Genomic DNA, 25,610 nt, shown 5'->3' with positions numbered 1-25,610 from the left:
CCTTTATCCATTCAGTTTCAAGCCCTGGGAACTGAAGCATTTCTTATTTTAAAGAACACCATTCATCACACTTACAATATGACAATTTCTTTAGAGGCATTGGGGCCTAGTGCAAACTCTTGACAATTTACAATCTTGAATCCATATCCTTCACATGCATATCCACTGATTTCCATGCTTTTTATTATGACCTGAAGCTGCCCTGTGTTCTCAACCTTGAATGTTCTTTTCAGAGTGAAGTTTGGTTCCTTAGGCTTTATTTCTGTAAAAAAAATAAAAGGTGGGAAGTCAATACCCTATTTAGAAAACATCTCTAAAATGATCTGAAAAAAGAAGTAACCAGGAAAAAATAATACACTCAATTTCTTATTTATCTTATGAAAATGGTACACAAATCAGCCATGAGGCCCTTCTGATATGAGCATTGTAGGTGTGGCAAAATCAAGAGGTTGAACACATTGGCATCTTTTTAATTCATCTCAATCGCCTGTCAATACCCCCCAGGGCTGCCAGGTGAACCCATACTTACTAATTGCAAAAAATAGAACGTTCTATAAAATTAAGTGGGGCCACACTACAACCATTAGAAAATCCCTCCTCAAAACAGCCATGTGGGAGGCAGTACATAGTGTCTTGATCACCTGTTAAGCGTGGGCCAGTCACTGCTGACAAAACAATCCACTGAAGATTCCAAGTCAGTAGCAATGGCCATGGGAAAGGAGCCTAACAGGAAAAAGCAAGTTCATCCGTTATTAAATAGTCTCTTAAGAAAAAAAAATATATTTAATTTTTGGTAGACACTGAACATTTTAATCACCAATCCCTGCAACAGGGAGAAGCTAGGCTGGATACCCAAAACTCCAAGGTGGGAAGGAATAAAGGCAATCTGTCAGCAGAGATTCAAGACACTGGGAGCCTCAACCCAATTGACTTCACCTGTAAGGGAAAATATATGTGTTGGCAGACCTACCCCTAAATTAAATGAGTGGTGAATATTTTGTCACTCATACCCAAGAATTCAGTATAAGCATTAAAGTGGTCTTAACAAATCACTAGCACATTTTGAATGTAAGTAACTTTGCACAAGAAATTTGTTTCCATAATTTACATCTATTAAGAAAAGAGACTTTCACTGTGCACAAAACTTTACAAACCTTTATGACCTACTAATGTAAATCTAGTGTGTGTGTTTAGAAAAGAGTACATTTTTCATAAAGGTAAAAACAAATTAGTCAAGCTTACTGTCAGTGCAGTCTTTCAGAAAGGCTTCTGTAATTTTAAATCTCAAGGAGCTCCCAGGACCTGGAGCTTTTCCACCAATCTTAATATTTTCATTTGCTCCTTGTCCTTTTACTGCGATTACATCAATTACTGTCAGGTTATTTCTGTAAAGCAAAATAAATGCAGATCACAGACTCAATACTAGGTATCTTTAGATTAAAGCAGTCACAAAAGCTTAAGGTAAGAAATCAAATCTATAGTATGGCAAAATATACATATGTATAAGGTATATTTTACAACTGGGTTGATGATTTTTCTACATGCAGAGCTGTCTAATTTCTGAACCAAAGGTAGTTTATTTGAAATCTGAATGCTGAAATGCACAGAACATCTGTCGACTTTTCAATTAAAAACTGAAATATGGGCTGAAGAAATGTTGTCAAAGAGCTAAGAGTATTTTCTCTTTAAACTTGGTGTGCTTTGTGTATTTTTTCCCGATTTGTGCAGTCATCTATCACAAAACATTTCCTGAACTTTAACTATGTGCAGGAATGTCCTGTAACAACTGGTCACTGCCGCTCTATTTCTTCTTCTGCACGATGATTGGTCTTCTAAAAGATGGCCAGCAGACAGCCAGTCCTTCCAACATGATGGGAGATTTTTCAAGTAAGCTTATACTGGATTGTCAAACATTTTTTTTAATGTTATTACAACGCTGATGTTATAAAATGAGAGTTTGCTCATTGATCCCAGAACTTATTAATTCATTCTGTTTGTAGTAGATTTACGGCTACATGGATGACGTTCTCTGCAAAATCACGTATATAAATGTGATTTAGCATTTCCTCCACTGGGGAGGGCATGCGCCTGCTGCCACTTCTGCTGTGATTGGTCACAGCAGAAGCATATCAACAGGTGCCAGCCAATGGATGAGGGCCAGCACCTGTTGATTGCCGATGAGACTGAAAGAACACAACTCTGCCCATCTAAACAAGGCAGAGCTGTGTTCTGTCAGTGGAGATCTGCTAGATTTTATTCAGGGAATAAAATCTAGGAGATTGCCTATTAAAAAAAACAACATAGTACACACACACACACACACACACACACACACACACACACACTAAGCACACAACCCTTTGATCGCTCTAAATGTTGAACCCCTTCCCAACCGGTGTCATTAGTAAAGTGTCAGTGTATATTTTTAGCACTGATCACTGTATTAGTGTCACTGGTTCCCACAAAGCATCAGTATCAGCCAATGTCAGACTGTCCACCACAAAATCACAGTCTCGCTATAAGCCACTAATTGCCATCATTACTAGTATAAATTTAAAAAATCCATTATATATACCGCCATTTGCTATAACTTTTGCGCAAACCAATCAATATATGCTTATTGGTATTTTTTTTTTTACCATAAATATGGAGAAAAATAAATTTTGGCCTAAATTTATGAAGAAATTAAATTTTTTTAAAATGTTTTTTATTGGTTAGGTTTTAAAGCAGAATGTAAATTTTTTTTTTCTATTTTTTTTCTAAATGGCGGTGCTTTTTTGTTTACAGCCCAAAAAATAAAAACGCAGAGTTAATCAAATACCACTAAAAGAAATATTAGTAGTATGTGATGCAGTGCAATTGTGAATGATGAAAGCATAAAAAATCAATCCATCAAATGCTAAACAACCATAGTGAATAAACTCATAACAAAGTGCTTGATAAAATATGTGAATAAAAAAATAATTAAATATATAAAGTTCATTTAGTTCCAGAAATTGCGTGATCCAACACCATATAATATAGATCCCTGTAACTCATGAATTTCATACATATGGAGTGATGCACAGACCTCTACAGGCTAGACAATGGCACCCTGACTGCCATTAGGTATCGTGATGAAATCCTTGGACCCATTGTCAGACCCTACGCTGGTGCATAACAATGCCCTGCCTCATGTGGAGAGAGTATGCAGGCAGTTCCTGGAGGATGAAGGAATTGATACCATTGAATGGCCCCCCACTCTCAACTGACCTAAATCTTATAGAATACCTCTGGGATATCAGGTTTCGGTCCATCCGATGCCACCAGGCTGCACCTCAGAGTCCAGGAACTCAGTGATGCCCTGGTCCAGATCTGGGAGGAAATACCTCTGGACACTATCTGTCTCATTAGGAGCATGCCCCGACAACGTAGTCAGGCATCCATACAAGCACGTGGGGGCCATACAAACTGAGTACCATTTTGAGTTGCTGCAGTGAAATTTCAGCAAAATGGACTAGCCTGCTTCATCATTTTTTCAATTTTGATTTCCGGGATGTCTTTGATGGAAATGAAAATTATCAACCGACAGAGGACTGAATTCAAATGATGGCGCATCCTTATGTTCCTAACACATTACCCAGTCCATATCAGTATAGAGATCCAGTATGGAGATCTGATGTGTTTTCAAAGTGTGCCTTTAAATTTTTTGAGCAATTTATTCATATATTCTTTATATATGTAGTTATAGATTTTATTATCAAGCACTTTGTTATGAGTTTATTCACTATGGTTGTTTAGCATTTGATGGATTGATGTTTTAGCTATTCTGAAGGTGCTCTGGTCCAGTCACACAATCTCTCTAGCGGTTAGCATCAGTAAAGAGGAGAGTTTGTTGATAATGGCTGGGGTGCCCATGTGGAAACGTCACCCATTGGCTTATTATCCATTGTCTGCTGTCCCCCCTCTAAACTGGAGCCAGCGCCGGGAGCCTAACGTGTGACCGCACTGGAGCACCTTCAGAATAGGTAAGTAATGACATCTTTCCAGGGTAGTTAGAATAGGCTTAGAATGGGGGTAGGAGCAGGTTTAGGTACAGTTAGTATTTGACTGGACTTCCAATTTAACACAGGTAAAGTAGACAATACAGTATGAACCCCACTGGGCTTATGTAATAGAATGGTGAGTAAAGCTGAAGCACAAGAACCATGTAAATTTTTTATTACAGCAGTCAGCTGATGTTAAATGGATTGTGATTGGTAGCAATAGTGAATTGCACTATGCCTTACTCAATAAGCATGAATGTCAGTCACAGTTACACATGTGATATCATTGCTATTTTGAAGTCAATTGTCACTGTGCTCATTTCTGCTAAAAGCATTGTGTACACTTACCTTACTATAAGCAAAGAAGATACAGTTTTGTTGATCAGTGGAGTGAATTTAACTTGAACACTTTTTTTCTCCCCAGGCTTTAAAATGAGGTTAAGAACTGACTGCCGGGACAGCCCCTCCACAAAAGCTTGGCTGCCCTGCACAGGCTGCACCTGCACAATAAATACAAACATGTCAACTCTAAAAGTGCCACCTTATACCTTTTCTTTCTTCCTGCAACCTTGTGAGCTGAAAATGGGCTCTGCTCTCTGTCTTTGTTATTATTAGTTACATCATAAACTGCTAAATACCTTTTCTCATCAGCACTTAGAGCAGTCTTGTGACTTCTATCAGTGTCCAGCCAATCACAGGTTAAAGCTTGTAGGAGTTTTCATTCTGCTCTAAGAAAATGCAGGACCCCTGACCTCTGTTTGGACAGTGCTGATTGTCCCTGTGCTGATCACATGCACTCCCCCAATAATAAAAAAAAAACAAAAAAAAAAAAAAACCTTTCCTCTCTAGCAATACACACCAAACTGGGCATTTGCAGAGTGACTCCACACCATATGTCTCATCAGGAGATAAGAGGGGGACACTGGAAGAAGGGGAGGATCAGAGAAGACAGGATCAGACTTTTTACACAATGCAGAGGATTAACCCTTTAGGTTCCACAGTGAGTATAACAAGCATGCTTTACTGCATATACAGACTGATTTTACTGTTGTGGGTTTAGTAACACTTTACTGCTGTAATGCAGCCAGACTGCATATACAATAATAAATATGGGATTAAGTGCTGCAGTAGGGGGGAGGAACCTGATCATGGCAGTAAGGGAGAGTGTGCTGTGAGCATTCTTCACTAGCAGCCACCTGCACCTCAACAAGTGCCCTGCGATGCGATCAGAGGCGCCCGCAGGGACCTACCTGTGAGAGGGGGGGGGGTCCCGGCGGAGGAGTGGGAGCTTAAAAGCGGAGATTGCGAGGCGGGCCGGCGGGAGAGGAGGACAGAGCATCGGGTGTCCTCTGCAGGGGGATGGCGGCGGCTTCTGTCCGGAGCAGAGGGTTGCCAGAATACTGGAGGAAGCGAAGTCAGCCACGTGACATCCCGCAGAGGAGCACTGGGAGGAGGAGAAACCAGCCGGCGTTCCCAGGCAAAGGGAAACGCCGGTTCTCCTCCTGAGTGCACGGGACCTGTACCACCAGGGATTGGAGCCACTGGGGTAAATCTCCCCCGAAGGAAAAAGGAGAAATATATAAACGGAGGGGCTGTTTGCAGCTTGCAGCCCACAGAAGGAAGAGCCTGAAGCCATCTCACAATAAAGAGAAGATGGCAGTAGGGTAGGTGTACTGAATGCAATGAACTGATATGTAAGGTGAAAGTAAGGGGGGAGATTGCCCAGGGGTTCTAGAAGAAAAAGAGGATAAAGTGATATAGTACAGGTCTCTAGAAGAAGTAGAACCTAACAGAGGGGAATTTAAAGTGAAAATACAAGACAGTAAAAAGATTAATCCCCCCAAGAGCCTGGATTAATAAACAATCTTTGACGGCATGAAAAATAAAGGGGTCAAAAGGAGGTGGACCCAAGAGTTCCCAAACAGGTACAATAAAAACATATACGCCCTCACAGGGGAATCTAACCCCAGAAAGACAACAAAGACTAAGTGAAAGGAGCGTATTGGAAATCAGTATGGAAGAAAGTCCTAGACCAGGGGTGGGCAAACTTTTTGACTTGAGGGCCGCAATGGGTTCATATATTGGACCCGGGGGCCGGACCAAGAGTAGATGAATGATGTGTATGTGTCATACATAGTAAGTATAGTAATATTCCCCATAGTAAGCATAGAAATTAATCCCCCCTATAGTAATTCATCCCCCCTATAGTAATTCATCCCCCCCTATAGTAATTCATCCCCCCCTATAGTAATTCATCCCCCCCTATAGTAATTCATCCCCCCCTATAGTAATTCATCCCCCCCTATAGTAATTCATCCCCCCTATAGTAATTAATTCCCCATATTAATTAATTCCCCATATTAATTCATCCCCCATATTAAGCCCCCAAGTCCCCCCTGTGTCAATTCACTTACCTTTGCTCCGCACGTTCCTCTCGCCGTGTTCCCGCGCCGTTCCGGCGTAGCATGAAAATCTGTCTCCTATGAGGATCTGTCCCCCTCGAGGTATCTGCGCATGTGCCAGTTTCAGGCATTAGCAGCCGATCGACGATCTCTGGCACATGCGCAGATACGTCGAGGGGGACAGATCCTCATAGGAGACAGATTTTCATGCTACACCGGTCTTCAGGGCGGACTGTGAGAGGAGCCTAGCGGGAGCCTAGCTCTGCGGGCCGGATTAAAAGGTCCGCCGGGCCGTATATGGCCCGCAGGCCGTAGTTTGCCCATTGCTGTCCTAGACTATCCCTGAAAATGACTAATAGTAATCAAAGGAGAGAAAGAACGGAGGCCGTAGAACAAGAAAAGGAACTACAAATGCCAAACAAAAGAGAAATAGCAGAAATGTTTCAAAGCCTTGAAAAATCAATAAAACAAGAGATGGTGATAATACAGAAAAATTTGGGACAAATAATAGCAAGAGTGGAAGAAACAGAGGGAAAAGTGAAAGAACAGGCCCAAACTATTTTGAAACTAGAAAAGCGGACGATAGAAATGAAAAAAAGAACAAAGAAAACTGCTATATAAGATAGAGGATCAAGAAAATAGGGCTAGGAGATGTAATTTAAGGATAAGAGGAGTACCAGAGATTGCACATGGTGAAGACCTAAGGGGAATATGTAAAATCCTGAACACTATAATGGACAGATCGGTATCAGAGACGCTTAAATTGGACAGTGTGTATAGAATAGGAAAGCTCCAACAAGAAAGGGATCAAGAAAAATCAAGAGATATAATTGTGCAATTCCATAATCTTGGGGATAAAGAAGAGATATGGAAGAAAATAAAAGGAAGAGCATCGATTAAGTATGGAGAAATAGTCAGCTTTTTTCAGACCGGTAGAGACACGGACAAGAAGGAGATCTCTGAAACCATTATTAGAGGAGATGAAGCAAAATGTGCAATATAGATGGGGCTTCCCGGCTTGTTTGATCGGATGGAAAAACGGAAGGACAGCAAGACTAAGATTTCCTGAAGATATGAGAGACTTTTGTGAGAGACTTGAATTAGAGAAAATGGTGATACCTGGGTGGGAAGAGGAGGAAGGAAAGATAGGGGCTATGGGAAGAGGAGGAATAGAGGGGAGAGGGTTTTTTTTTTTCTTCTCTTTGTTTTTAGCCTCAGTCCTCCTATATAGAAGGACCATCGAAGATGCATAAGATATAGTGAGGGACAGGGCACGGAGGAGGATGGGTGGCTGGTAAACAGTTCGTGGTCGGAGGACCACCTTAAACTTGACTCAAAGGTGGTATAGAGACCATGAATGATACGTAGACCAAAAGGTAGTCTAAGGGATGGGGAGGGAGGAAAGGGGGGGGGAGAGGAGGAGGGAGGGAAAGGGGGGGGAGAGGAGGAGGGAGGGAAAGGGGGGGGAGAGGAGGAGGGAGGGAAAGGGGGGGGGAGAGGAGGAGGGAGGGAAAGGGGGGGGGGAGAGGAGGAGGGAGGGAAAGGGGGGGGGGAGAGGAGGAGGGAGGGAAAGGGGGGGGGGAGAGGAGGAGGGAGGGAAAGGGGGGGGGGAGAGGAGGAGGGAGGGAAAGGGGGGGGGAGAGGAGGAGGGAGGGAAAGGGGGGGGGAGAGGAGGAGGGAGGGAAAGGGGGGGGGAGAGGAGGAGGGAGGGAAAGGGGGGGGGGGGAGAGGAGGAGGGAGGGAAAGGGGGGGGGGAGAGGAGGAGGGAGGGAAAGGGGGGGGGGAGAGGAGGAGGGAGGGAGAGGAGGAGGGAGGGAAAGGGGGGGGGGAGAGGAGGAGGGAGGGAAAGGGGGGGGAGAGGAGGAGGAGGGAGGGAAAGGGGGGGGGGAGAGGAGGAGGGAGGGAAAGGGGGGGGAGAGGAGGAGGGAGGGAAAGGGGGGGGGGAGGAGGAGGGAGGGAAAGGGGGGGGGGGGAGGAGGGAGGGAAAGGGGGGGGGGGAGGAGGGAGGGAGGGAAAGGGGGGGGGAGGAGGGAGGGAGGGAAAGGGGGGGGGGGAGGGAGGGAGGGAAAGGGGGGGAGGGAGGGAGGGAAAGGGGGGGAGGAAGGGAGGGAAAGGGGGGGAGGAAGGGATGGAAAGGGGGGGAGGGAGCGGGGGGAATGTGAGGTGGGAGAGGGAGGGGGGAAAGGGGAGGAAGGGAATGGGGGGGGGAAGGGGAGGAAGGGGGGGAAGGGGAGGAAGGGGGGGGAAGGGGAGGAAGGGGGGGGAAGGGGAGGGGGAGAAGGGGCAAGGGGGATACTCAGCAAAGAGGAAGGAGATAAAAGAATTAAGGAGAATCCTGGGGAAAGAAAAAGGGAAGGGGGGGGAAAGGGAGAGGGGGGGGGAAAGGGAGAGGGGGGGGGAAAGGTAGAGGGGGGGGAAGGGAGAGGGGGGGGGGGAAGGGAGAGGGAGGGGAAGGGAGAGGGGGGGGAAAGGGAGAGGGGGGAAAGGGAGAGGGGGGGAAAGGGCGGGGGAGAAAAGGGCGGGGGGGGGAGAAAAGGGCGGGGGGGGGAGAAAAGGGCGGGGGGGGGGGAGAAAAGGGCGGGGGGGGAGAAAAGGGCGGGGGGGGGGAGAAAAGGGCGGGGGGGGGAGAAAAGGGCGGGGGAGAAAAGGGCGGGGGGGGAGAAAAGGGCGGGGGGGGGGAGAAAAGGGCGGGGGGGGAGAAAAGGGCGGGGGGGGAGAAAAGGGCGGGGGGGGAGAAAAGGGCGGGGGGGGAGAAAAGGGCGGGGGGGGGAGAAAAGGGCGGGGGGGGGAGAAAAGGGCGGGGGGGGAGAATGCTGGAGGGGATGTGGGGAACAGGGCACAGTAGGTCACATTTGGTGGAAATGTAACAAAATTCAAAAATATTGGGAAGTACTTCACTTGACACAAGAAATAATAGGGATAAAAATATTAAAAGAGCCAGGGGTATGTCTTTTAAATGGAACAGAGTTAATGGTTGAAAGGTATAAAAAATTCTGGGTTACTACATTATATTAATGCAGCAAAGGGTCTGATTACTAAATTTTGGATGGAACAGGAAGCACCAAGAATTAAAAAGGTAGACAAGACATATAGGATGGAAGAACTATACCATATAGACGACGACAAAAGTAAAGGTTTTCATGAGAAATGGAAAAAAGTGGGAGGAGTTTAAGGTAAATTAATTGAAATTGTATAGGAAAGGAAAATTCTATGAATATCCTAGGACTCCAAAAGAAAGAGAAAAGAGGCTGACAGGTAGGGGTGGGATATGGAGGGGGGAAGGGGAGCTTGTATTTTTTGTATGTGGGGTGAAAATAATGGAATAAGTTATGTTGAAATTTTAACTGTTGGAAAAGATAAATGGTAAAAACTTAATAAAATATTAATGGAAAAAAAAAAAAGTGCTGCAGTAAAGGTTGCTGGCAACCCTGTGCTGGCAGTACGTAAGGGAGATGGACCACAGCTCACACAAAGCAGTGGCCCAGCTCTAGAGCAGTCGGAAACATTCCACCAAATACTACTACAATCAACAGCGTTGTTCAAAGTGCAAGTGTGCTATTGATTTAAGCAGGGTTTGGGTACGGCGTGTCAGACCTCTGGAGACCCAGACTGCAGATGTGTGTAAGCGGAGGTCTAGCTATTCTACATGTTACCAGCACAGGGAATTTGAACCCTTGCTGCAGCAACAAAAGGAAAAAAAATGCTGCTTTAAAATGGAGTAGCGTCATATTTAAGCATGTAATACTGATTGAGACAATGGTTTCCCACTTAAATGAAATTGGTCAGAACAGAAATATGGGAGCCAACTAGTTTTATAAGATGCAAACTCTGGAGCTGTGATCCTCATTCTTGCTTCACTATTGGAATCAGGACCTGCAGCAACTACAGTCACAACATGTGTACTTGTTCCCGTCAGTGACTCAAGATAGTGAGGAATGAGGATGTCAGCTCTGGAGCATGCAACTTGAAAAACAAGTAAGCAGTGGCAGCTCCTATATATCTGACCTGGTGCTTTCTCTTCATGAACATATCAACACACATTACAATGCTAGGTTCTTCTTACAGTGTTTGCAAAGGCAGGTGTTTTTTTTAACTTAATGCATTCTCTGCATTAAGGTAACAAATCTTCTATGTTCAACCCCTCCCCCAACCACCCCATAAATACTTACCAGAGTCTGAACTCGATCTAATGCTGTGCCCTGAAAGCAGCAATTTTGCTCTGCTCTCCTTGCTCAATAGACATGAAGGCAGAAGCAAAAACCAACTCATAGGGATACATATACAGAATGTATTTTTCCAGGAGTTAACCAGAATACAATCACAACCCTAGCAGCATATTGTAGCATACTTACGTTATTTCGGAACACTTTAAATTCAAGTGTCTTCAAGTCTATATTTACTGACTTGCTAATATTGAACCTGAAAAAGAAAAAGAAAAAAGAAAAAAAAAAAAAGGATTGAGGAAGTTGCTACGGACACAATTTACATAAAGTATTCAATCAGAAACTTTCCCTATGTTACAATTTCCCACAGTATTATTTTCACAAATGAAAATTTAATTTTTACATTTCTATGTAACGTATCAAATAAAAAAAAAAATAAAAAAATGAAATTAAAATGTGTAAGTGAAGGATAGATGTGCATCATTGAGTTTATGTGTCTATCACAAAGTTATGTGTTTGGTTTCACAGGGCTTATTTACTGCAATGTGAAATGAGGTGAAATGGGTCTTTGTTCACTCCAACACTGAATTGAGCAGAAGCAAAAAAGCCCTGTGAGGCCACCTAAAATAAGGGAAGGCTACATGTACAAACTTACCTTGCTATCAATCTGTCTAGCACCAAAGAACTGTTGGAATAGAAAGCCAGAGGAAGAATTTGGACATACACAGGGACATCTGATGGGTTTTCTAGTGCAACTTCTTCTTCCTGTTACAAAACCATATTTATTGGTTAACAGACCAGTGACTTACTGCACTGATTGTATAGTACAAACAATTCTGTGTAATTATGTGCAACCGTGTCCTAAATATACCAGGGGCTGGATAACATCTGTTTCTTAAAGTGAACCTGTGCCCAGGCTATATACACTAAAGTATTTACATATTCTGAACAAGCAGTAAACGCACTCTAATAGAAACCCCCAATTTGCCTCTGTAGCTATAAGGCATTGTGGAGAAATCCATCCTCAAAGTTCACAATACAGACACTGAAAACGTAGCTCTTTTCCCATTGATTTCTGCTGCAGTAGAACCTTGGTACTCTGCCATCCCACATCTCCAAGCTGTTAAAACGGACTTCAGAGACAATCTACAACTTTTGAGGATTAACTACTTCACAGTGCAAACAGCTACAGATGAAAGGTATAATTTGTTCTAAAGTTTTTTCTTCTTATTAAGAATATGTAAATACTTCATAGTCTGGGCACAGATGCACTTTAAAGCAGATGTAAATCGCATCATTTAAATCTCATACAAGCTTATAAATGCATTATAAACCAGTCACAAAGGCTCCTAATGGAGACTACAAGTGGCTATTTCAACATGCATTATGCCATACTGAAAGGCACGCATGCAGAAAGTGGCTGCAGGAGATCAGCAGCACCAAGATGCAACATAGGATAAAAAAGTGAAAACAAGTAATAATTTTTTTAGGCAACGGTTTATTATACATGGTGTTTTAGCAAACTCAGCCTAAGTTCACACATGTGCTGTGCAAATGTGTTCAATTTTCTAGTGCGATTCAATGAGCGGCTGCAGTGCAAATCACTTGCCATTCTGTTTGAATACCAATGCATTGGAATTGCATTACATATGAACACATAGCCATTTCACCTGCTGTTTTCATTAAACTATATAGACCTCAAAAGCAGATTGCACAGCTCCAAACTCGCACATGACTCTTTCAAAATGTACACCTGCCTTTACACGCACATGTACTTTAATGGCATCCCAGTCTTAGTCCATAGAGTTCAATATTGAGTTGGCCCACCCTTTGCAGCTATAACAGCTTCAACTCTTCTGGGAAGCCTGTCCACAAGGTTTAGGAGTGTCTATGGGAATGTTTGACCATTCTTACAGAAGCGCATTTGTGAGGTCAGGCACTGGTGTCGGACAAGAAGGTCTGGCTCGCAGTCTCCGCTCTAATTCATCCCAAATGTGTTCTATCGGGTTGAGGCCACGACTCTGTGCAGGCCAATAAAGTTCCTCCACCACAAACTTGCTCATCCATGTCTTTATGGACCTTGCTTTGTGCACTAACAGCGTTTCTCAACCTTTTTTCAATCAAGGCACCCTTTAAAACTATGGATAATCTCAAGGTACCCTTTAAAATTCTGCAGAATCTCAAGGCACCCCAATCTAAAATGTAAAAACCTATTCTACACACAGCCAGGACACACAACGTTAGAGGTGATTTATTCTTCCAAAGCAAATACACCTTTCACACTGATACTAACTAGTATTCCAGTGTGTGTCTCATTTTCTCTCCCTCAATCTGCTAATGTGACCCCAGTGCTGATGGAGAGAGGCAGGAGAGAACCAAACAAGGATGATGTGCATGCATCCAACATCCTCCTTATCAACGGATTATGTCATTGGTTGTTAGGATGCTGGCAGCTAGGTGGTCATAAAAGTGCACAATGAAAACCTGTGGCTTTGCGTATTAAAGGCAAGATTGATCCACCTGCTGGCTTGTATACAATTTTTGGGCTTTATGCCAAGGCACCCCTGAAAAAGCCTGAAGGCACCCCAGGGTATTGTTTTTGGGATTTTTTTTTTACTATTTTGGGCCAGTTTTCCTCTGATAAAAAATAATCAGGAAATATCCACTACCATTTACCACCAATTGAAAGCCCAATTTGTCCTGAAAAAACAAGGTATGATCCACCTGGATATACAAAGTAGCTGTGATGATACGTACGGTTTTACGAACACATGTCATAGTTGCCAAATTTTACTTGGGCATGGAGATCGGTTTTACCCTTAGGCTTGAAGGGGTTAATGAACAATACACTTACCTGTGATACAAACAGTGCTACTTAACATTATGCAAGAAAGCAAAAGATGCATTGCTGTACTTACTGATGAGCTGTTGGTGTTTGTCAAGGGAAAGTGTATATGACGGGATGAGCTGATTATGGAAGGCCAAATAAGCTCAGCTTTTACTTCTGATAGGACATTTTTCTGTAAATCTGTGTCTACCTCAAACACTGCTTCAGGCCTATGGAGACAGAACAAATCTATTAAATCTATCCAAATACAAGCTGGTAGGTTAATTGGATCCTGTCTAAATCGGCCGTAGTACATGTATGCATGAATGCAAGTTAGGGACCTTAGATTGTACGCTCCTTGAGGGTTAGGGACTGATATAAATGTACAAAGTATATGTAAAGTGTATGTAAAGCACTGCGCAAACTGACGGCGCTATATAAGTACCTGTAATAATAATAATAACAAATAATAAGGTTCATGTACAGATAAAGATCGCGGTACATATATACTCAGTTGGATATCGTATCATGAAAAAGAAAAATACATGCTCTCCATAGTGTAATCACACTTAAAACACCAATTTAGTGAGGTAAATGCACTTACAATGAAAAGACGACAACCAGGCATTTCATATCATATAAACAACTCATGTTCCAAAAACCAAGATGGCCGTGGTGGGATCACCTATGCGTAGTGGCGTGTGTTCTGTCTCTGCCCAAGTGACACTATGTCCAACTGAGTATATGCACAGCGTTCTGATACAATGCAGAAGTACCATTGTTTGACATGTGGTTTTGCGGAAAGCTGAATATCTTGTATTGATACACAAGTCCTGTATGACCACTCTTAATTGGGGGTCATGGCATTCTGATGAACCTCCCCCTGTTGTACACCGAGGTGCTATGTGGTTCATCATTAATAAGTATGGTGATAATCATAATTGAAAAACCACTGAATTCACAGTTTTTGGCTTCAGATTTGGATTTCTTTGGTTCATTTTTTCAATTTCTGGTGACATATAATTGTATTGTACATATGTTTTAATTTATCCTAGCGCTACACTATTGTTTTGTGACAACTTTAACATTACTTTACTGATTCTGTTCTCAGCACAGGGTTGCTTTTAACAGGCTTTCTGGTTTACCCACAGATTCATCCATTTACCTTTTGAACCCCTTTTAAAAATGTCTACGATGGAGCAAGTGCTCAGAAAAGGTCTCCTATGGTTATTACCACTCAAAACAAGCAATCAATCAGTAATAAGCCACATGAGAGAGCCTTTAGCAGGGCTTGAATGAAGGGATACCGATGGATGACAAATACAGTAACAAATGAAATTGGTTTTAAAGCCTAAACATTTTTTTTACCTTAATACATTCCTTGCATTAAGGCAAACATGTTTAGACATCCATTTTGGCCCCTCACCCCCTTTTACTTACCTGTTTTTTTTAAGTTTATTTTATTAGCATCATTTATTGCCCTTAATCTCTACCTGCCCACCCCAACATCTCTTTAAATGGGATCTGCGATTATGTGACCACTGTGGTTCGCTCTCATTGTGGCCATATGACCAGGAGCTGATCCTGCTAGCAACCGATTGTTAGTGGGGGCCAAGAGCTGTCTGATAGTTCAGTCTCTGAGCTGAGAGTGTGCAGTGATGCACATGTGAGCTACGTGGGCGTCAAAGCTGGAGCCAACAGGATCATTACAGAGACCAATCAAATAATACGGTTTGTTATGCCAAACACATCCATTAACATCACTCATTCTCACTTCTAAAGGACAAACTATTTTGTCCCTAGCACACTCATACATACAAGGGCCAGCTTGGAACCACTGAAATGTAAAATGGGTTAGAACCTCTGTCAAGCTAATACAGTCGGTTTCTCCCTGTCCTAGTGACACGCGCTCTCCTCAGTTCATGAAGTATTTTTTCTTCCGAAGTCCATCTATCTCTAATATGAAAATATTTAACAAAAGTTGGTCTATAACTATGTCAGAGCCCACATCTCTGTATGTTCCATGGAGTAATCTCTTATATCAGGGGTGCCCAACTGCTGGCCCATGGGCCACATGTGGCCTGCAAAGCCCTCTAATGTGGCCCGGACCACTTGTTCTGGGACGGCAGGTCAGCAAACCCAAATCGTGGGTTCCTGACCCACCATCCCAGAGCATCAGTGTTGAGAATGGAGACGGCGGTAGAGGAAGCATGTGGCTGCAGTAGAGAGCAGAGAGGATGCATCCTGTATAGTGCCGGCTCTTGTCACCAGCATCATTACCCCCATAGCAAATGGCTTGCTATTGGAGGCATTGATCCAGGGGGAGGAGGCAGGAGCGGGGAGAATCAGGGCTGATCTGTGCAAAACCACTGCACAGAGCAGGTAAGACATGTTTTTAATTAAAGTGATATTACATTTTTTTTTTAATAACACTCATAAATACAACAAAAACAGCAGTAGCTATCTTATTGTAATGCATACCTAATGTACATTGTTAAAAGAAATTGCTTTGTATCAATTTCAAGTTATGGGCAAAAAAATGTATTTCATGTTTAAAAAGACACATCTGAAATATTGCATAAGAATATTTCATATTTACAATTTACAGCCAAAAGCTTTAAATGAGGTCAAAATCCTTGTAAAATCCCACAGAAGACCTAGTGCACCCCCCCACCCTCATATCCAGACGCTGATTGCATCCATGCATGGGAAAAGGCTGCCAATCATCAATGCTTGGGAAAAGGCTGAAATGTGAAGTGCTGCCCAGAAAAGGATCCTTTCTACCTCTCCCGCCACGGCAAGACTCCAGATTCCTCCATGATAGTTGATGTACACCAGTAGCCTTGATATGCTTACCATCCAGAAGCAGTGTCCATATTTGCAGAGAAAAGCAAATCTCCCAAAGTTCCAGAATGTTGATAGGAAGACAAGATTGTTCCGGTTGTCCAAGTCCCCTGCACTGAAGAGGTGATCGGGACTCCTTCTCAGGCCAACAGGCTAACATCTGTCGTAATGTTGTTCCAACAGACCAGAAGAAAAGGCAAATGGCCTGTCCAAAGACTGGATCGACTTATTTCAAAACAAAAGGATGCTGTGTTGTAAGGGGTCTGGAGAGGACCTGGGCAAACAAGGTTGCATCAAAAGAGGCTACTATCAGCCCCAGAACTCATGCAAAAGAGTTGGGCAACTCCTGGAAAGGAAAGTTAGAAGTTTCTACTGCGGAAGAAAGACTCTGGTTTGAGCTTTGTGTAGGTTAACCCCTTGATGCCGTCACACAAATATGCAGCCTTACGGAACTGGGCATATTTGCGTACCTGTCTTTGTGCTGGGAGCACGTCGCACTGCACACTCCCAGCACAAAGACCGCGATGTCACTGAGAGCCCCAGGTCCCGTTCTAACGATCAGGACCCGGGACTCCGGATTCTGGGTCACATGATCGCTGTGATAGCCTCTGATTGGCTATCACAGTGATCAATCACTGTGCAGCCCGGCCCCCTTGTTTTATTCTCTCTCTATGAATGGAGAAGAGAGATACATTGCATTCCTCTAACTCCTGGCATAGAGAGAAAAAAAAAAATGAAAAGATAAATAAATATTAAAAAATAAAATAAAAAAAATAAAGAAAAAATACCTAGATTAAGGTTTGATCTAGTTCAGTGCCAGGTTTATTGTTTGGGTCAAGGTAAGGGTCAAAGTAAAAAAAAAAAAGTCAGGGCCAAGGGTCAGGATTTAAAAAAAAAAAAAAAAAAAAAAAAACAACTGGTGTTAGTGTCAATGTCAGTTTGTTTTAGGTAAAAAAAAAAAAAGAAAAAACAAAATGCGCACTATTGTTTCTGGGCTGTACTACGGGTACAAACAACAAATAACACACATATATGGTATGGCTATGATCGTCAGGAGCTGGAGAATTTATTTTGGGTTGTTCTTTGATGGTAGGTTATGGTAGTAACAAGAAACACACAGCTAAATAAAAAAATGATTTTTTTTTACTATTTTGGTCCAGTTTTCCTTTGATTAAAAAAAATAAATAAATAAATAAAAAATCAGGAGATATCCATTACCATTTACCCCCAAATGGAAGCCAAATTTGTCCTGAAAAAAAAAACCGCAGTATAATTCACCTGGATGGACATAGTAGTTGTGATGATATGTACGGTTTTAATAATGTCAACGTTGCAAAATTGTGCTTAGGCGTTTAGATTTCTTTTACCCTTAGGCGTGAAGGGGTTAAGACCCAGATATTCCAAGCTGTGAGGTGGTTTGAGTGCAGTCTTCTGAAGGTTCAAGACCCAGCCAAATCTTCTCAAGGCCTGTACATTTCAAGCTACATTATCCTGAAACAGGTGGTGATTCAGTTACCCCTGGGAGTTTAACAAGGCTAGCAGTAAGGCCAGGACATTGGTGCGCAATCAGGGTGCAGAAGATAGACCAAATGTCAGGGATGCATACTAGAAGCAACAGTAGACCTATAACAAAGCAAAAGGAATTCCTAATGCACTAGAAAATGGACATGCAAGTAAGCACCCCTGATGTTCACAGAAGCCAGAAAGTCTCCCTGATGGAGAGAGGCTATGACAGACCTGGTGGATTCCATGTAGAATTTCTGGGCCCAAACGAAGACATTTAGAGCCTTACCCCCCTTTTGATCTGGGAAGTGTGAAAAGCTTTGAGTATAACTCCTGTAAACCGTTCAACCACAGGTACTGGGGTGATGACCCCCTGCTCCAGAACATCCTCAAATGCTACAAGGAGATCCCATAATCTGTTTGATGACACAGACAGGCTGGAAGACATTTACCAAGGAGAGGACTTAGAACAAAACTCTAACTTGTAATCCCTGGAAATCACACGGTGCCTGTCCAAATGTCCAAAAATGCTAACAGATGTGTGCCTAGCTTGTAGAGCAACCTTGATTAAAGAAAATGTATTCCTGAAAAGAAAAAAAATAGCAAGCAAAATGGTTACATTCTTCTCAGCAGAGCAGAGAAAAGACTTCCATAGTCATGTACACAAAATAAAAAGGTATGCTGAATGTAGGAAAGGTTTTTGTTTGCCAGTGTACAAATACTCCTGTAGGTGGCAGTATAAACCTATAGTTTCAAAATACCTGTGTTTCACAAGAAACAAGCTTTCGGGGAATGTCCCCTTCTTCAAGGTCTAAGAGTACTTAGTAGGTCTAAGAAGGGGACATTCCCCGAAAGCTTGTCCTCAAAATTGTATGTTAGTGCAAATAAAAAAAGTATCACGGACAGTACTCAAATTGTGTCTGTCGCAAATGCACTAATACGGCTACAATCAACTCAAGAAACAAGAACTGGAGATTGACACTGCAGACCTTTGCTTTTGAGAATACTAGTTACCCAGCTGTCTAGCCCTCTTGCTCCAGTACTTTTAGTCCCTGGCCTGAACAAATATGAAGATGAAGACTTCTGACAAATTCAGCATTAACATCTTGACATTTAGTATTTTCAGAAGGACATCAGCAATTATAGTCCCGAATTTCTTTTGTGACTGGTTTACTTTGTCAGACAGAAGCTTCTGAAGGTGTTCAAGCATTAGAAAGCCCAACATGCAGCAAAAATCTGAGCATCAAGATGTACCCTGTATTAAGTGAGCATTTGTTAAAATAAACATTTTATCTAAAATCTAAATTATAATTTTTAAGCTTAAAGACATAAAAAAATTAAGATGAAATTGACCTAAATACTTTCCTTTTAAATTACATTTTGTAGTGGTTACAAAGGCAGAAGGTTTTTTACCTTCATACACACTATGCAGTAAGGTAAAAAAGACCTATGTACAGCTCCCCTCACAGCCCCCGTAAATACTTACCTGAGCTCGATCTCTGATCCAGCGATGTGAATGAGAGCCGAGACTGTCAATCATAGCCAGTGACGAAGCGCGGGGACACACAGAGCAGGGCTCGAGAGTCGCATGCACAAATGCCCCCAGATCAAGCAGCTTTTACTGGGAACATGGGGGCGGTGAAGGGAGGAGTGAAGGCGGGAGACCGAGAAGAGGAGAATCAGGGCTGCTCTGTGCAAAACCATTACACAGAGCAGGTATTATGACGTTTGTTATTTAAATAAAATTAAAAAGGAATCTTTACAATCATTTTAAGATGATGCATTTTACAGAAGAGGTGGGTCTTTACAAGATTCTTGATCAAATAAAAATACACCATTACAAAAACACCATTATCAAATGTGCTTTGTTTCACTATCAGGCCTGTAAATGGTAAATACGAACACAAGGGAAAAGAAAGGAAATGGCACTGTGATGAGATAAAGTCCCACAATATCTCCCCCGAATGTTTCCAAACGTTTGGTCATAATATATATGCATAGCATAAATAACAGCAGGAGAAACCCAGCTCATATGCTTTGCATCTTACAATATTCCTTGGGATGAGAAATGGCTGAAAAAAGTAAACAGTTCGTAGTGAAGGTAAATCATTTTATTGAAATAGATTTAATTGATTAAATTACATTTATTGCACTCACAATTAGGAAAAAGTCACACAGGCACTATACACACGCTGCATCCCTTCCTGGCATCCGGTGTGTTCATCTCCTCAGTATGTGCGGTCTTAGTTTCCCCATAACCACGGTTGCAGCTTCCATCAACGATAGTATGACTCAGCTGTGCCACACTATGAGGGATCAATGGGCATTTTTTCTAAGTGGCTTAGCTGTGGAGGTAGTGCATCCGGTATCCAGGTGTTTTACACTAGACAGAGGCAAGTGTACTGAAGGCTTAATCCCTCTGCTGTTCAGTCCATACATCTTGGAGGAGTGTATATTCATTACATGAAGCCTGTGTACCATCACAGTCTACGCAACACTGTAGAAGCGCCAGTGTGACTTTTTCAAAATTGAGTGCAATCATTTTAATTTCCATCTTTTACAATAATAGGATTTACCCGCGTTGAGGTCTGCACTTTTCTCTCTATGTTCTGTAAACAGTGAAGATAAAATAGAGTGGAAAATAAAATAATGGTTTGAGGAGTACAGTAGAAAACCCATTTAGTATTACAGTAAGGCTACATTATCTGAAATGTAAACGATGGAAACATTATCATAATAGTGGAACAAAAGAATTGTTTATTATGACAAAAGATTAGCCTCTGCACATGTTCATATTCATGTACTACCATGCGAAAAAAAACCATTATAACCTTTTCCTTTTTGTACTCTGGTACATCCGATATAATCTAGAAACACCTTTGTGTGCAGTTGTCACTTTCTCCATAGGGATGAATGATTCCATGGAACCATAATATTTCCTCCATTCAGTGGAATACCTAACACATCTGGCACTTGGGAAAATCTTTTTCTTTTTTTCTCTTTTTACACATGATTTGAATAAATAATCTGTGGTCAAATTGTGCTAATGGTAGGAGGGGCATACGTAAATAAAAACTGAGCCTACTCCGATTATATTCAACACACTTGTGCCACAGTCTTTTTACCCACAAAAAATGCTTTAATGGCTGTGCCACAAGCAGACGTGTAACAGAAAAAAAAAACCTCAGTACACCCATTTTAATTAAAAGAAACCGTTCCATTACATATTCTTTTCTACACACAGAAAGAGTGCAGTGGTCAGGGGTATGAAAAGTAAAACATAGCGGAGGGAATGTAACAAAACTGGAGCAGTTCTGCACCAGACTGACAGACAGACAACCCCAGTAATGACCCCCTGAATACAGACCCACCCATAATACCCAAAGGAGGCATGGCACAGTCTGGCAGGAAAGTTATTAGGGTAGACACAAAACTTCAATGCAATTAGAGTTAAAAGAGGGAATTACAGATCGATAAAAAGGCATTACACAATGAAAGCTGACCATTTGGATTTCAAATGGTAAAAACAAGCTTGTTTTTTTTCTACGCCAGCTCTTTGCTATTGTGTAAAAGTGATACAGGTGTCTGTAGAACCATCAAAATCACTTTTATAGTACTGTGATGGTGCTTGATCAGCTGAAGTGGAGGTCAGGAGAGATATTAGGGCGTCTAAAACAACCCTGATGTTTATATAAAGAGAACTTGTCACTGGTCAACATTATTGCATTGGGGGTTTGTTATTCCCCTTGTGATAGCAACAAAGTTAAATGAAAAAAGTGTTACAAAATGTAAATAATAAAATTGAAAAAAAAATAAATAAATAAAAGCAATCCTGTCACCCCATGCACACACGCAAGTGCAAACACCCAAATAGGGAGCACACGTGCATGTAAACAGAAATCGCACATGTTCGGTATCGCTGTGAACGTCAGAGTAAGGAGCAAAAATGCCAGGTCCACCATTCAACGGTAACTCTAAACTGATGAGCTGAAAAAACATCACCTATGGACAATTTCAGTCACTGTCATTTCTTTGTCATTTCACAAGTGTGTGCAATTTTAAGGCTCGATATGTTTGGTATCTTTTTACTAGTTTTACAAAACTTGGATATATTCTATTTGCGTGCACTAAAATTCACTTTAGTGCATTTATTTGCAAAAAATATATATATATTTGATAAACATTTTGCTCGAATATCATGCAACATAAAAAAAATACAACTGCTTTTATTGGTAAAAAACATTACAGAATTGCCTATACTGGCAAGGAAAAAATTGAATTTTAGGTCCCTCTAGGCCAGGGGTGGGCAACTGTGGCCCACAGTCCAGCTGTTGTAGAACTACAAGTCCCATGAGGCCTTGCAAAATTGAGTTACAAGCATGACTCCCAAAGGCAGAGGCATGATGGGACTTGTAGTTCACCAACAGCTGGAGGGCCACAGTTGCCCACCCCTGTTCTAGACCATTGGTTTTATGCAACCCATCTAATTTCTCAGGGGACAGTGTCTTCTAGTCAAACAAACCAAATAAAGACAGGTAGGAAAGTAGCTGAAAAAGCTCTTTGTCTACAAGACAAGCAAGAATTGTCCCTTCTACTGGAACAACAGCTTTGTTCTAGATTTGCACACAGTACACTAGCCTGTCAACAAAACAAGCAGCGAAAAAAACAAAAACAAAAAAAACACAGCTTGCTTGCAGTGACCTAGAACCTTTTATTACAGTGGGGCAAAAAAGTATTTAGTCAGCTACCAATTGTGCAAGTTCTCCCACTTAAAAAGATGAGAGAGGCCTGTAATTGTCATCATAGGTAGACCTCAACTATGAGAGACAAAATGAGAAAAAAAAATCCAGACAATCACATTGGCTGATTTGGAAAGAATTTATTTGCAAATTATGGTGGAAAATAAGTATTTGGTCAATATCAAAAGTTCACCTCAATACTTTGTTATACATCCTTTGTTGGCAATGACAGAGGTCAAACGTTTCCTGTAAGTCTTCACAAGGTTGGCACACACTGTTGCTGGTATGTTGGCCCATTCCTCCATGCAGATCTCCTCTAGAGCAATGATGTTTTGGGGCTGTCGCTGGGCAACACGGACTTTCAACTCCCTCCAAAGGTTTTCTATGGGGTTGAGATCTGGAGACTGGCCAGGCCACTGCAGGACCTTGAAATGCTTCTTACGAAGCCACTCCTTCCTTGCCCGGGCAGTATGTTTGGGATCATTGTCATGTTGGAAGACCCAGCCACGTTTCATCTTCAATGCCCTTGCTGATGGAAGGAGGTTTGCACTCAAAATCTCACGATACATGGCTCCATTCATTCTGTCCTATACATGGATTAGTCATCCTGGTCCCTTTGCGGAGAAACAGCCCCAAAGCATGATGTTGCCACCCCCATGCTTCACAGTAGGTATGGTGTTCTTTGGATGCAACTCAGCATTCTCTCTCCTCCAAACACGATGAGTTGTGTTTCTACCAAACCGTTCTATTTTGGTTTCATCTGACCATATGACATTCTCCCAATCCTCTTCTGGATCATCCAAAATGCTCTCTAGCAAACTTCAGACGGGCCCGGACATGTACTGGCTTAAGCAGGGGGACACATCTGGCACTGCAGGATCTGAGTCCCTGGCGGCGTAGTGTGTTACTGATGGTAGCCTTTGTTACGTTGGTCCCAGCTCTCTGCAGGTCAGTCACTAGGTCCCCCCGTGTGGTCCTGGGATTTTTGCTCACCGTTCTTGTGATCATTTTGACCCCACGGGGTGAGATCTTGTGTGGAGCCCCAGATCGAGATTATCAGTGGTCTTGTATGTCTTCCATTTTCTAATTATTGCTCCCACACCAAGCTGCTTGCCTATTGCAGATTCAGTCTTCATAGCCTGGTGCAGGTCTACAATTTTGTTTCTGGTGTCCTTCGACAGCTCTTTGGTCTTCACCATAGTGGAGTTTGGAGTGTGACTGTTTGAGGTTGTGGACAGGTGTCTTTTATACTGATAAGTTCAAACCGGTGCCATTGATACAGGTAATGAGTGCAGGACAGAGGAGCCTCTTAAAGAAGAAGGTACAGGTCTGTGAGAGCCAGAAATCTTGCTTGTTTGTAGGTGACCAAATACTTATTTTCCACCATAATTTGCAAATAAATTATTTCCAAATCAGCCAATGTGATTGTCTGGATTTTTTTTCTCATTTTGTCTCTCATAGTTGAGGTCTACCTATGATGCCAATTACAGGCTTCTCTCATCTTTTTAAGTGGGAGAACTTGCACAATTGGTGGCTGACTAAATACTTTTTTGGATAACTGTATATACAGGAATGAGTTTGAGACAGTCAGAAAAAAAAAAGTGCGTTTGTGTGTCGCCTCTGCCTTCCCTAGGCAATGGCTTTTGTTGGATATGCAGAAGTCTCAACCTTGTATACAGGTATTTTTGTATGATAGGTTTACATTAGTGCCTGCAAACAGTAAATGCTTTCAAATATAAACCACTTCGAGTAAATGCCAACTGCCCTCCCCCAACTGGTGTTTAATGTCAAGTAGAAGCACACACTGGTTGCTCATAGCTTTAGGAACCTGGGCAATTATATATTCCCAGCAGAATACGTGTTTTTACCGAACTTGGCACAACTACAAAGCAAAATAATGCCACACAGGTGACATCTTTAAATGGTCTTTTAGGATACGGTAAACAAACTTTTAAGACAAATCTCTGCACTTGATTTTTCTAAAAGATGTAAGAAACCACTTGCCACCCTAAAATGGAATATCGAATATATGTAGAGCTGAACTATAAAGAAATCAACACACACTTATCAGTCAAACTGAACTGATAGCATATTTTCTTTTCTGGGATCAAAATTACAGAAAGAAGAGAAATTAGTACATTTTACTTACATGTTAAAATTGTCACGAATTTCAGACCATTTCTTATATAGTATTTCAAAATATTCCCAATCACAGTCCCAAACATCCTCCTGCATCGCAAAATGGTGCTGAGTCTTCAGGTCATCTGAGGATTAAATAATAATTTAAATTGTTTTATGTAAATCATGCTTTCCCCAAACATTAAAGTCTGCAATAGTTAATCAGTTTCCATATACAGTGGATATAAAAAGTCTACACACCCCTGTTAAAATGTCAGGTTTCTGTGATATAAAAAAATGAGACATAATTTCAGAACATTTTCCACCTTTAATGTGACCTAAAAACTATACAACTCAGTTGAACAAACTGAAATCTTTTAGGTGGAGGGAAGTAAAAATAAAAAAACTAAAATAATATGGTTACATAAGTGTGCACACCCTTAAACTAATACTTTGTTAAAACCTGACATTTTAACATGGGTGTGTAGACTTTATAACCACTGTAATATTGTTAAAGTACAGTGGGGAAAATAATTATCTGCAGATTTTGGAAGTTTGCCCACTTACAAAGAAATGAAGGGTCTATAATTTTTATCATAGCTGTATTTTAAATGATAGAGACAGAATATCACCACAAAAAACAGAAAGAAAAAAAAACACGATAGAAATGTTACAAATTGAGTTGCAGCTCAGCGAGTAAAATAATTTGATGCCCAAGCAAAATAAGATTTAGTACTTGGTAGAGAAACTCTTGCTGGCAAGCACAGAGGTGAAGACATTTCTTTTAGTTGGTTACCAGGTTTGCACACATCTCAGGAGGGATTTTGGTCCACTCTTCTTTACAGATCTTCTCTAACTCCTTAAGGTTTCTTGGCTGTCGCTGGGCAACTAGAAGTTCTAGCTCCCTCCATAAATTTTCTATAGGATCAGGGTCTAGAGCCACTCCATGACCTTATTGTGCCTCTTCTTGAGCCACTCCTTTGTTGCCT

At 41.8% G+C, this 25,610-nt stretch overlaps 1 protein-coding gene across 4 annotated transcripts in view; it reads right to left on the bottom strand.

Moving 5' to 3' along the window:
* TMEM131 (transmembrane protein 131) overlaps window positions 1–25,610 on the bottom strand; it is a 278,778-nt gene that overhangs the window by 36,083 nt on the left and 217,085 nt on the right. For all 4 annotated transcript variants that reach the window (XM_089693479.1, XM_089693480.1, XM_089693481.1 and 1 more), the window contains exons 22-28: window positions 24,653–24,767; window positions 13,509–13,647; window positions 11,246–11,355; window positions 10,780–10,846; window positions 4,374–4,525; window positions 1,243–1,385; window positions 76–262 (exon numbers count right to left, since the gene is read on the bottom strand). In XM_089693479.1, coding sequence (XP_089549605.1) covers window positions 76–262; window positions 1,243–1,385; window positions 4,374–4,525; window positions 10,780–10,846; window positions 11,246–11,355; window positions 13,509–13,647; window positions 24,653–24,767 — 913 coding nt within the window. The remainder of the gene's footprint in view (window positions 1–75; window positions 263–1,242; window positions 1,386–4,373; window positions 4,526–10,779; window positions 10,847–11,245; window positions 11,356–13,508; window positions 13,648–24,652; window positions 24,768–25,610) is intronic.

This window comes from Staurois parvus, unplaced genomic scaffold, assembly GCF_062004578.1.
Source record: "Staurois parvus isolate SC_StPar_1 unplaced genomic scaffold, SC_StPar_1.0 ptg000634l, whole genome shotgun sequence".
NCBI classification, from domain to species: domain Eukaryota; kingdom Metazoa; phylum Chordata; class Amphibia; order Anura; family Ranidae; genus Staurois; species Staurois parvus.
Note: the sequence above shows the minus strand (reverse complement) of the source record. Positions and strands in the feature narration are given on the sequence as shown.